At 41.2% G+C, this 12,335-nt stretch overlaps 1 protein-coding gene across 6 annotated transcripts in view; it reads right to left on the bottom strand.

Moving 5' to 3' along the window:
* Positions 1 to 165: 165 nt before the first annotated feature.
* Positions 166 to 12,335, bottom strand: part of pde7a (phosphodiesterase 7A) — a 33,463-nt gene continuing 21,293 nt past the window's right edge. For 2 of the 6 annotated variants that reach the window (XM_058635667.1, XM_058635630.1), the window contains 11 exons: positions 12,101 to 12,161; positions 7,683 to 7,784; positions 6,839 to 6,993; positions 6,255 to 6,318; positions 5,047 to 5,243; positions 4,193 to 4,324; positions 4,001 to 4,092; positions 3,722 to 3,866; positions 3,514 to 3,610; positions 2,336 to 2,416; positions 166 to 2,250 (listed from right to left, as the gene is read on the bottom strand). In XM_058635667.1, the coding sequence (XP_058491650.1) occupies positions 1,958 to 2,250; positions 2,336 to 2,416; positions 3,514 to 3,610; positions 3,722 to 3,866; positions 4,001 to 4,092; positions 4,193 to 4,324; positions 5,047 to 5,243; positions 6,255 to 6,318; positions 6,839 to 6,993; positions 7,683 to 7,784; positions 12,101 to 12,161 (1,419 nt within the window). In that variant the 3' untranslated portion in view covers positions 166 to 1,957. The remainder of the gene's footprint in view (positions 2,251 to 2,335; positions 2,417 to 3,513; positions 3,611 to 3,721; positions 3,867 to 4,000; positions 4,093 to 4,192; positions 4,325 to 5,046; positions 5,244 to 6,254; positions 6,319 to 6,838; positions 6,994 to 7,682; positions 7,785 to 12,100; positions 12,162 to 12,335) is intronic. The other 4 variants (XM_058635678.1, XM_058635639.1, XM_058635647.1 and 1 more) reach the window with 3 other exon arrangements.

The raw sequence follows: 12,335 nt of genomic DNA, 5'->3' as shown, positions 1-12,335 counted from the left end.
CTCCATGAATCTCTTTCTTTGCACTGTTGTCATGAGTGGGGAGGGAACATTATGAGAAGCGGAACTGGGGGGGGTCGATTAAAAAGAGAGAAGTCATCAAAAGTCCACTTTCAGTGAGGTGTGTTATTCTATTAGTGCACACTTGAACCACGTGAAAGTCAGACATTTGTCAACAACAGGTTTTTATTATATTCAAATTGTAACTGCAACAGGCATGTATCAAAAATGTCAATACAGCAAAGCTCTTACAAAAATCTGGCTCGACACTGAAGTCTTCCCAAAAATGGCTGTCGCGACAAATTGTAAACAGTTTTATCAACAGTCTTACAGCACTTACAGCAAAAATACAAATCAGCTAAAGTAAGAAAAGCACCTGTCATCTTCCAAAAATGTCTCAACACAAACACACAATTTGTGCCACTGTACAGAATCAAAGAAGACAAACCAAAAACACAAAGAAATGGAATGTTCGAAGTCACTCGACCATTTTTTTTTTTTTTTACGTACAAATAATAATTATTATAATAATAACAATAATAATAATAATGAGAGTAAAAGACAACTGGAGTTGTTCCTCACAACAAAAAGGCCGAGGGATTGGACAGTGCATTCAAAGACAAGCACACCATGCACTTGGTGGGAACAGGAGTTGGTTTGGTCACTTAGCATAGTTTGTGCATAGTTGTAAGGCATCAGTTGAGCAGTCCTTTAGGTTGCATGTGGCTGTGAGAGACATTCTGCAGAGAGGAAGGGTCTCCTCCTGGAGATCTTAGCCCCCCCCCCCCACCCCCCCCCCAAAAGAAAAAAAAAAAATCACCCACAGAGTCGCCTCCTCCACACCTCTCTCTTAACAAGAGACTGGCAAAACCCTGAGCGAGTCGCGTTGCGTTGAGTTCCAGGTGAGACACGTGTGCAGGGAGACTTTACTCATCTCCAGTCTGGGCGGGAAGCGATCCCAAGTTCAACCAGCACTGGAAGATAGAAGAGAAAAAAAAAGGGCAAATTCTATAATACCGTCGTGGAGACGAAGCTGCACCTCCAACAGCAGCAGCAGCACCACCATCGTCGTCGTCGTTATTTGGGAGTGCAAGAACACTATTTTTTATTTTTTTTTTCTAGCAAAGGTGGAGTTACTTATGGCATCTGGTGCGTTTGAATAGGATTCTGCTCATGGCTTCAACAGTGGGATGACAGTTCAAAAACGAGTGGTTTCTTCACATCTGCGTTTCGAAGGCAAACCGTAGAGTCGACAGGATTCACTTCAGTTCAACGGAAAGAAACGAAAAATAAGGAGATGTGTAAACAGTCTTCATAGAGGCAGCAAAAGGACTGGGCTTGTCACATTTTTTTCCATTTTTTTTTTTGTTTTGTTTTTTTGTTTTGTTTTTTTTTTACATGAGGAAGAATTTTCAAAACAAATGCAACATGGCATTACTCTACAGTCTGAGGAGAGTCACAAGTCTGAATACTCCAGTTGTCTCAAGTCAATTCAGTTCAGGTCATTCTTCAAATCTTTGTTTTCAAATGGCACTTCAAAATACCAGAAAATGTCTTCTTCAGTTCTTATACCGCTTTCCCCCCCCATAAGGTTAATCAACAAAGGAAGTGGCGTGTTCAGTCAGTAATGCCAAAACTACAGTGAACAAATAAATAAAACAAAGCAATTTAACAGGGAAAAAAAAAATACAGCAGTAGCCAAATGAGGTATCTATGTATTGCTCTATGCCAAAAAAAAAGAAAAGAGGAATTAAAAATTAAATAAATTAAATAAAATCAGTGGTTTATCAAGATGGAGGCAAAAGCAACAAAACATAAACAAGGATGTGTTAGGTTCAGGTGCGGCAGCGGCAGAGCTCCAGGCTGTTGGATGCACCGCCCGGCTCCCAGTGTGTGTGATGAGACCTTAAGGCCGGGGTCAGGAATCAGGAGGTCGGGGTGAAAGGGCACACGAGGAGCGTCAGGATTCTCTGTTTCCCTGAGGTATTTCTTTGGAGCTGGTTTCTCCCGCAGTTGTCGCGGTGCTGCCGCCTGGAGGGGCAGCGGCGGCGGCGGCGGTGGCGGCGGCATCTTCCGTGTCACTGCTGGCTTTGCTGGACTCCGCCTCTTCGAAGACGGAAGTTTGTTCCTGCTGCAGGCCTCCCCAGCTGGCCTTGTTCAGCCCCATGTGGCCCAGCATGGTCTGAGACAGACGAGTGTCGGAGAAACGGGCCCACTCGCCAAACAGCGGCTCCGCCACGTACGTCATGAAGCCTGTGGGGAGGGAGCGGAGGAGACAGATGCAGTTTAAGGGTAAATATCAGATACGGCAAACAAATGCACAACTGCTGCTACTTACCTATCTGAATGTTCCCCACTGTGTTTGTCTGTCTGTCGCATACTGGACTGACTTCAAGTATGTGCTTCTTCTCAATGTCTCCTACAAGATAAAAAACAGTTAAAGCTCGAGTGTGTGACATTTAGGAGGGTTTATGGACAGAAACTGTTTGTTTTTTTACTAATTTCCAGAGACCTATCTCTTTCCTACAACAGAGTCGGTTGGGATTGAAAAAAATAAATAAAATGCACTGCTACAAACTTTATAAGGAAAAGCGATATATAAAAAAAAACTAAAATTTAATTAACATCTGTAGTAGAATGTGAATCAAACAAACACAGCAGCATTGGAATTGCTTTTAGTTTACTTTAAGTTTAAAAAAAAGATGGGTGAAACCGCACTTTAAGGCCTTTGCACATCAATGGTGATGCAAATAAACGGCACACAACTGCAAATTAGCTCTACAAACAGCTCTACATGTTTAAGTAAATAAATAAAACAGACCACATGAATGTTTGCTTCAAAACAGGTGGAGTCTATGTCTAGCAACGATCTGGTTCTCACGTCATTTTACTGGGAAAAAATAAACTCACATAAATAAAACTGTTTTCAGCTAAGAAGGACGAGGAGATTGCTTAGTATATACATTGCACACGTGAATAAACATCAGGCTTTTTAACAGTGACTGTTGATCTGTCACACCCAAACAATGGGTTAACGGTGCAATATTTATTAAGTTTAAATATCTGTTTTTTTGTTTTATACTTATGTACTTTTATACTTAACATGTCAAGATCTGCTGGACAATGTAAATTTCCCCCATGGGGATTGAAAAAGTAAGTTTCTATCCATCTATCCATCCATCTAAAACACATCTTTATATGTACTTCAGGTAAGGGAACTGCTTTTTCAAGGCCATGTTGCACTGCTATGTTTCTACAGGAGCTTGAGCAGACAAACCAGCCAGAGCACGCTTTTCACATTCTGAAGGCAGAAGCTTACAACAGAAATGAAGGAGAATAACATTGTGGTATGCAAAAGGCCATCGTAGTTCCCTGGCGTGCTTGGAATCAGGAGGGGCGAGTGTAGGAGTCCTCCATTTGTTACAGTCTGCAGTCTCACTGTTAGATATCACTAATCCCACACACTGGAAACCTTTAAATGTGAAAAAAAAAAAAAGAAAAACAAAGAACAAAAACCTTGTTGGAAGAATTCCTCGGTCACTCTCTCGCTCCACTGTTTGCTCAGCTCCCAGGGTCTGCAGGGGTTACAGATATCTGCACACTTCAGAGCCATCTGCAAGAGTGCGAACAAAGACGAAATAAGAGCCTGGAGATTTTTCTTCTTTCTTTTTTTTCTTCTAAAGACACAGAAGGTGTGCTAAAATAGCAGAGGGAGGTAATTGACCTGCAGGATGAAGTGTCGGTGGCTGGCTTTACTTAAGCACAGGTTGTCCTGGTTCAGGTGCATGCGAAACCTGGACAAGTACTCATTCTGTCTGCTGATGTCTGTGGCCAGAATTAAGGAGCCCAATTCTCTCTCCAAGTTCAAGCTGTGGGGACAGAAGGTACAGTTACTCAACTATTGTTTGCACCGACTATGGCATGTTAGCATCGTCTCCATACAGCTTAACAGTAAAGTCCTCAGAAACTGATAAGGTAACATTTATTTTACTGTCAAACTGACCTGTCCTCAGGAGGCAGATGGGAGAAAAGCCCCGTCTCTCTGATGAGGCCCACAGCTGACTTCCAGTGATGGTTTTCCAGAACTGAGGTATTCTGTGAGTTCCAAAAAAGAGAGAGTAAACAAACCCTTTTTTAGCCCATTTATAAAGTCAGTTGCTGGCTGGTTAAACAGAGATTGTTATGAGGTCCTTACCCGATACAGTGTGGCTAGATAGTGGTCAGTCTTGATGAGGAAAGGTTGATTGACCCCCGGGTGGTCCAGGTCATGGGTGACGGCTGCTAACAGTCCCAGCAGAATGTCATAGGAGGTCAGAGATTTTGCGAGCTGCAAACAAAAGATGGTATAAAAATGTATAAATTCTACGCCATAACACTGCATTTTTAGCCGAGAAGGGCAGACTGTGAAGATTTCGGAAGTCGATGCACAGATATGGATGGGTGCTTCTTCGTTCCCATCCTTCTCACTCTCACATTTCCTAGAAGAAATCAACACTCATTTCCTCAAGATTCATTCTGCTTGGAAAGTGCATCTGAATAATAACGTTTTGGTTTTTTTGCATTACATACTGGAATTTCTTTTGCCCAGGTGCCAAAAAGGATTGGGCTTTGCCAGAGATGTACGATTTCTGAACGGTACATGGTGTTCGCATGCAGCTGAAACCCTATTCATTTTTGTTCCTTGAGCCTTATATTCAGACAAAGAGTCGCAAGAAAAACAGAACTCTGTGGAATTGGTGATCTGATCTTCATCTAAGTTCTGTGTGAAGACAAACACAATGTTCTCAGGCTAATTATATTTACAAAAAAACCTAAACGTAAACCCCTTTCGTGCAGCAATAACCTGCGATAACCAGCAATAACCTAACCTAACCTAAGATGAGAGATTTACAATGACTGAACATTTAAAATAAAGTGCTCCTTACTGTAAGTACATTTTAATGCAGCAATGTTACATATTACATCCTTAAGTCCAGCAGCACTTGTAACACACACTAACTGAGGTAAAGGCTAATTGTCACATGACACCTTGTGCCTGGCGTGTCTCACCTTGGGCTCCCGCATGTAGCAGTACATGGCCTGTGTGACATCTGCGGCATGAACGGCATTGTGATAGGGGTTGTCGCTGTGGTAGTCCTCCTGGACCATGACCAGGAACCTCCAGAGTTTGACCATGTCCAGCTGGAAGAGCTCCACTAGGCCATACGAGTTCAGCAGGTGACAGGTCAGGGTGATCAAGCCGTTACCTGAGCAAGACGACACGAGAGCGAGATCAGACTGACTGTGAAATATCGCTGATCTTTTAAGTGCACTCCAGGAGTTATTTTTGGGCCTTTTATTTACTGATGCATTCTCTGCCTCTTCAGTACTTTTTGTGATTTCTCCGTTTTCTTCTAAAGGCATCTCATGAGTCTTAAGAGATTCACAAACATGTCAAGACAGGCACACAGGAGAGCGAAACCTGAGACCAGAGCACATTCTGATCTATTGCGGCTGCTGTCAGTATAGCAATGTCGGTTACGTTTCATATGCAGCCAATGTCAACATTAACTTATGGCTCAAAATAATCTAAATCAGGGGTGTCAAACTCAGTTTTGTTCAGGGGCCACGTACAGCACAATTTGATCTCAAGGGGGCCGGACCAGTAAAAATAGTAAAATAATAGCATAATAACCTATGAACAACAAGAACTCCTTTGTTTTTTCTCCTTTGTTTTACATTTAATGAAGGATAATTTTACAAAACATGAAATTTCTTGAGAAATATAAGTGCAATTTCAACAATATCATGCCTAAATTTACTATTTACACAGCACAATGGATCTATAAGGGCACAAACATTTAGTCACAGATATCTGGAGCATTTGACATTACGTTTAGATTAGTGTGAAATTTGAACAAATTGATCCTGTGGGCCGGATTGGACCCTCTGGCGGGCCGGTTCTGGCCCCCGGGCCGTATGTTTGACACCCCTGATCTAAATGTAGGAAGATCGTCATAACGTTTCTCATTTTGTAGCAGCATTGGAAATGATATCAAAAGGCGTTTGTCCTCGTTCAAAAAGCCCAAACTGCATTAATACGAGGTGTTTTCTGAGTTTGTAAAACGTAGAACTTACTATAACAGTGTTAAGTTTCATACAGTAAATTCTCTGCGTTGACCATCCAATAGATGGCACCATTGGTATCTATGAATCCAAAGCTCAGTTGACAAGTCATTCTGACTTCTATACAGTTGTTCAGGTCTTATTTTACCTACCGTTAGTCAACTTGTCGAAGAGGAAAATGTCAAAATTCCAGTTTCCGACTTTTTCCAGCATGCACTGCAAGAGAGAGAAAAGGAATACACAGGTCAGGCTACATTTATATGGTTTAAAAATGCATAAATTCTACTCTGGCAATGCCTGCCATCTACGCTACTCTGGGTGCTTTTGAAAACACTGATGACTTTAGTTTAAAACGCCATAACACTGCATTTTTAGCCAAGCAGGGCAGACTTTTGAAAATGATGACGCAGATATCCACATTTTGCTTCCTGACTGGTTCTTTTTGGCCACAACTCACCTGTGAACGAAAGATTTTTTTTAACATTTTCACCATTGTTGTTTGTCATCAGTGGTACCTGCTGAAACCAACTAACAAGACAAATTGCAGAGAGGATGTACTGCCTGTTTACACTTGCACGTGCATGCCCAGTGTATCTGCATGATAAGCATTTTCCGAGTGCGTTAGTATGGACGCAGATCACTTCTGATACAGAACTGAAACGCTGGTCTGAAATGGAGATCATTTTAGTTTAAATCATTATATCAAGGCATCATTAGATAAACACAGGTGTCGTACTCTGGCCTGTCCAGTGTAGTCTTCATCGAGGATGTGGAGAGGGATCTGCTGCGGGATTCCTCGCAGCATGCGGGATGAGTGCAGGTACCTCTGGAAGCTGAGGAGTCTGTGGACCCTCCGTTCAGGAGCAGAGCTGGCGCCACAGCCCAACCGTGCTACACACACACAGACACACACAAAGCAATATTTAAAAAAACAAAACAATGTAACACGCAAGAAAGGCAACAATTTCAACGATGTGTTTTGTTTCAAAAGCTCATTAGGCTCAGAGAATCATTGGGTCGCACAAACTCTGCGGGGATCTGACACCAACGCGGCGATATGCAAACAGTCGCTGCTGACACAGCCACCCACTCGTAAGCCTTTCGTCTGGTATCACACAGCAGACATGCTTTGTCAGTGGTCTCTCCCTCCCTCGCACACACACACACGCATGCACACACACACAAAGCACAGCGTCTGAATAAACCATGGCTGTAATCCGGAAACACGTCAGCACGAGGTAGGATTACATTTGAGTGAAAATCTCTCCCACTCATACACATGTACAAGCACACACTACTTCTTTGTAAGTGATGTATTAAAAAAAAAAAAAAAAACGGTTTCTGAGAGTATGAATACGTTGACTTTATCACACCTATTCACAAGGCTTTGATAAAGAGCCTTTCACAAGGTTTACATGAAGACACACCTTGGTCTTTATCGTCATGTGAAACGCTGAACAAAAGCACAGCACAAGCATCTGCCAATCTTCCTCCAGACTGTGTGCGTAGCTACGGTTTGATTAAAAAAAAATCCTGGAAGGTCAATGTCATTGGCTTACACTCATTGATAAAAAACGCACATTCATACTCACTGTGAAGATTTCGGAAGTCGATGCACAGATATGGATGGGTGCTTCTTCGTTCCGGTTCAAATCCAGCCTGACTTCTCACTCTCACATCTCCTAGAAGAAATCAACACTTATTTCCTCAAGATTCATGCTGCTTGGAAAGTGCATCTGAATGTGCTCGGCCTAGTAGTATTTATAATAACGTTTTTTTTTTTTGCCCAGGTGCCAAAAAGGATTGGGCTTTACCACAGTTGTATGATTTATGAGCGGTACATGGTGTTCGCATGCAGCTTAAACCCTATTCATTTTTGTTTCCTTGAGCCTGATATTCAGACAAAGAGTCGTAAGAAAAACAAAGTGAACTCTGTCGAATTGGTGATCTGATCTTCATCTAAGTTCTGTGTAAAGACAAACACAATGTTCTCAGGCTAGTAGACCACCTTCGTGCAGCAATAACCTCAAACGAGCGCTTTGTGTAGCTGTGGATCAGACCTGAACATTCAAGAGTCTAGATTAACGTCGGAGCTCTGACTCCAAAGAGACAACGCTGAGTTTGAAGTCCTCCTGTAGTTGATTGGAGTAGATCAAATAATGAAGACCAGCTTCATTACAAAAAAACTCGCCTGATTTTCAGCTGGTGGACAGTCACTTGGCAGTCCAGGTCCAGATGCAGCCTGAAATGACTCTCTCTCACTGTAAACTCCTGGGGTGATGTTTAAATATTGGTAATGGTGATGTTGGTCAGTGCTCTTTTAACTCCAAACATTGTGCTTTGTGTTGTACCAAACTTCTTCAGGCCTTCAGTGATGTTTGTTTTTCTGTGGTGTCCCGCTATGGACAACAAGCACCATGCAACCATGCAGTGATAAGGGATGAAAAACCAGCTCTGTTGACTGGGGTTAAGAGTTTAGCTGTGACTTTTGGATTATTTTGAAATCTCATCGAGTGTAACCAATCAAAATGTGGATTCATTCACATCTACAAATGTGAACAATTTCCATTTTTCTTGCAAAATTTGTGAGATCTCCCTTCCTGTGAGGCACCTTGTTTGAAAAGTGAAACATTAGCCTGAGGTGTTTTACATACTTTTCTCAAATGTCTAAAAAAAAATGAATAATACAAACAAACAAAAACTATTATATGACTTGTGTGTCACATTGTTTACACATGTAATATGGATGAAGACCATATTTTATGATGAATGTACGTCAATGGACATAATTCCAAATGACTCATTTTTTCTTGTCACTCTTTTACTCTTTTACTCTTTGTTTCTGAGTTTAACACGCACTACTACTCTCCTCACTCTACTTAATTATTATTATTTATTTTCTGATGTTCCCTGTTAAACAAACTTTATTTATTTATCCATATGTTTGTTACCATCATGCCTGTGATATTTGGTGCTAAATTACACTTCATTATTTAATTACCCTAAGCTGTACGAACAGATTTATGTAATTTGGATAGAAAAACAAAGAGTTTTTTAGTTATTCATGTATAATTGGAGCTCTCTATTGACTCACTGTGGTAAAACCCAACATTGGGAAGGCCGAGCAAGCACAAACAAGCAAAATGATGTAATTTGTAAATACTTGTTGACCTAAGTATGGTGCACACGATCTATATGCGGGCATAGTCATACACAAACACACACTCCCGCCTCCCGGAACAGATAATTTAATGGACAGATGAGTCGATCAAACAGTCGGGCATGCAATGTCATGTCAGGACAGGACAATCTGCTCTACTATTAGTACTCAGAAATGCTGAGAGTGATCTATAGTCCAATCTATGACTGTTTTTTATTAGTCAGGCAGAGGAACAGGGAGAGGCCAGGCTGCTTCTGGACTTGAATCAGGAGCAGTGAAAGCATAGTCAGGTGACAGGATGATGCTATGACACTGATGCAATAAAATTCTAGTGTGTCATTCCAGGCAACAGTATATATACAGCAAGACGCTTTATGACAATATACTGATCAAGGTGCTTAAAAGTGCAATGGAATGTTTCCAGCTCGTTATGTCTGATTGTTTGTCGTGTGCATAGGAATTGAATTCAAAGCAGTCACACGGGTGTTTTTCCCCCAACCAGCATGTTACTTACTTGCAAACAGCTGTTTGAATACTACACAAGCTCCTATCAAGATATCAAAAACTAAGAATTACAATTCAAGGCATAATAAATTCTCAACAGTGTTTTCAGAAGCTGTATGTGAAGTTGTGGACAGAGATCAGTGCCATTTCACATGCAAAACTAAATGACAAAACAAAAAAAAACAACTGTTCTTCTACTTCTCGCATGTGCCACGGCTCAGCACATGTGTTTTGTGTGCTTGTGTGATTGGTATGTTTTAAGAGTCACAGGGTCCATGTTTCCCCCTGCGGTGCATTAGTGCTGGTGCTCTGGTGTAGATGTAGGTCATGTCATTATAACTGATGTGGGGAAAGCTTTGAGTCTCGCTATTTGAAAGCACATCAGCATTAACTTGGCAGACTGAACCCTGGCCCCCCGCGCAAACACCAGTCTGCATTAGCGTGCCTCACCTCACACACTCAATTTAATATAAAAATTTACAGAGACAGATGCTTTATGCTGGTGACGTATGAGACGGCCATCATACTTAGCCGAGTAAAATTATTAAAAAGCAGAGCTCCTACAGTTACAGCTCGATAGATTGCTGTTACTGGGACTAGACACACATGGCAGCTGTCAACTCAATGGCATTTTAGAGAGACGTAAAGTACAGCAGAATAATGTAAAAGCAACAACAATTGTTTAATGCCCCCCCCCGTCTACTCACACTGTTCAGCTCTATAGCCTGTCTTCACAGCTGCTCACCCCTCAGTTAACAACATTGGATCTATTAATTAGGGTGGTAAAAGTTGCATGTGGAGACACATCGGTGTGCTCTAATCGCACCTTATCTGCTATAACTTTATTGATTGGGAAGCCGAGGCTGATCTGGCACCATCTGCCTCACAGACCTATGGGTAAACTTCTAAACTGCTTAACCTGTTTGGGGATGCTCAGGGCAGCACTGGGCAAAATGGACATAAGCATGCAGTATGTACACACAGACACTTGTACAAGTGCACGTCTCCTACACTAGAGTTAGCGGGTATACATAGATTTTGTCTGATAAACAACATTCCCATTGTCCATGGTATTTCTGCCCTGTGGTGTTTTTTTTTTGTTTTTTTTTCACCCCTGCAATGAATTGTGATTTCACAGACGTGCTGAAATCAGTCTGGGGGAAGACAAAGCCACCATCATCATAGCTCTTGGTGATAATGTTATGGTAGTTAGGTTTCTCACTTTCATTTAACTGTTTAGAATTGTTGAAATTAATTATATTGCGCGCAGAGTTTTAAAAAGTAAGGATCGCTACAAATTTTAATGCTAATGGTTTGAAAATGAAGGCACATCGTAGCGTTGCACCAGAATTGGCAAAAAAAAGAAGAAGAGTAGACGAAAGGGAAAGGGGTATTAGAGGACAATATGATGAGCAACATGTGATACAATGTTGATACAAATACTTTTTTTGTTATTATTATAGAACGATTCAATGGGATACAATTCTTTACTCAATGCAGACATTGTTTTGAATTACAAATTGGAACAAGCCAAATTGATAACTGCTTACCGTCAAACACAGAATCCTATGTTTTGTTTTGTTCATTTTATGCTCATTTCCAAGACAAAAACAATACTTGAAATGCTAACGGACACAGTTCTGCGTTCTGAGGTAATTGAAACCATTTTAGGGACATCAGCTTTTGCATTTCTTTAATGTCTTAAATGCTTCAGCCAAATCGTTTGGACCTGAGAAATATGGTGACAGTAAGTTTTAACACTATAGGTCTTATGACCACAGTTTGTCTTGCAAGAGTTATTCATTCGAAAAGAGGGTCTTGCGAGAGTCTTTTTACAGGAATTTAAAGCACAGCAGCTTCATGAAACGTAAAACCAATCAGTTCATAGTGTATTTACATTGATACACACGCAGTCCTGAAAATGTATGCATTTGTATCATCTTTATGATCTATAACCCATTAGTATTGGTTAATTGTTACACCACCAAATATTCAGGGTTCAAATGAAAACCTGTACTCGAAAAACAAATTTGTTCAGTCTTTAAAAACACTTCACTCTCCAGATACAGGGAACCTAAGCCTATTGTGATTGAGAGATTATCAAAAGGTCAGGGTTTGAGTGGACACTTGACGTGCGCTCTTAAGAGTCCTTCCCCCTCCTCATGATCTCTACTTTCTCATCTTTGTTCCTGAGTCGTCCATTTCCCCATCTTCTCACTTTTTAAACCATTAGAAATGGACATGATCATGGAAGAGATGAAGCTGCTACTGTGTGGAAAGTGTGTGTGTGTGTGTGTGAGCATGTATACACAATAAAAGTGGTGAAAGACTTACCTAGCATACGGATGTACAGTGCTGTCTGGTCGGAGCTGTCATAGGAGATGGCCCCTCGTCTCTGAACAAACAAACACAAACAAACATCATCAATAACCGTCCATGGTTTATACTGGGTATAATGTAATTATATTATCAACAGAATTATTACAGCCTCACATGCCCCCCACACACACACACACACACCTCAAAATACACAAAACACAGGCTCTGTTTTTATGCATCCGCATGGCTC

The sequence above is a fragment of the Solea solea genome, chromosome 1, assembly GCF_958295425.1.
Source record: "Solea solea chromosome 1, fSolSol10.1, whole genome shotgun sequence".
Classification (NCBI taxonomy): Eukaryota; Metazoa; Chordata; class Actinopteri; order Pleuronectiformes; family Soleidae; genus Solea; species Solea solea.
This window is presented reverse-complemented; position numbering and strand designations above follow the sequence as displayed.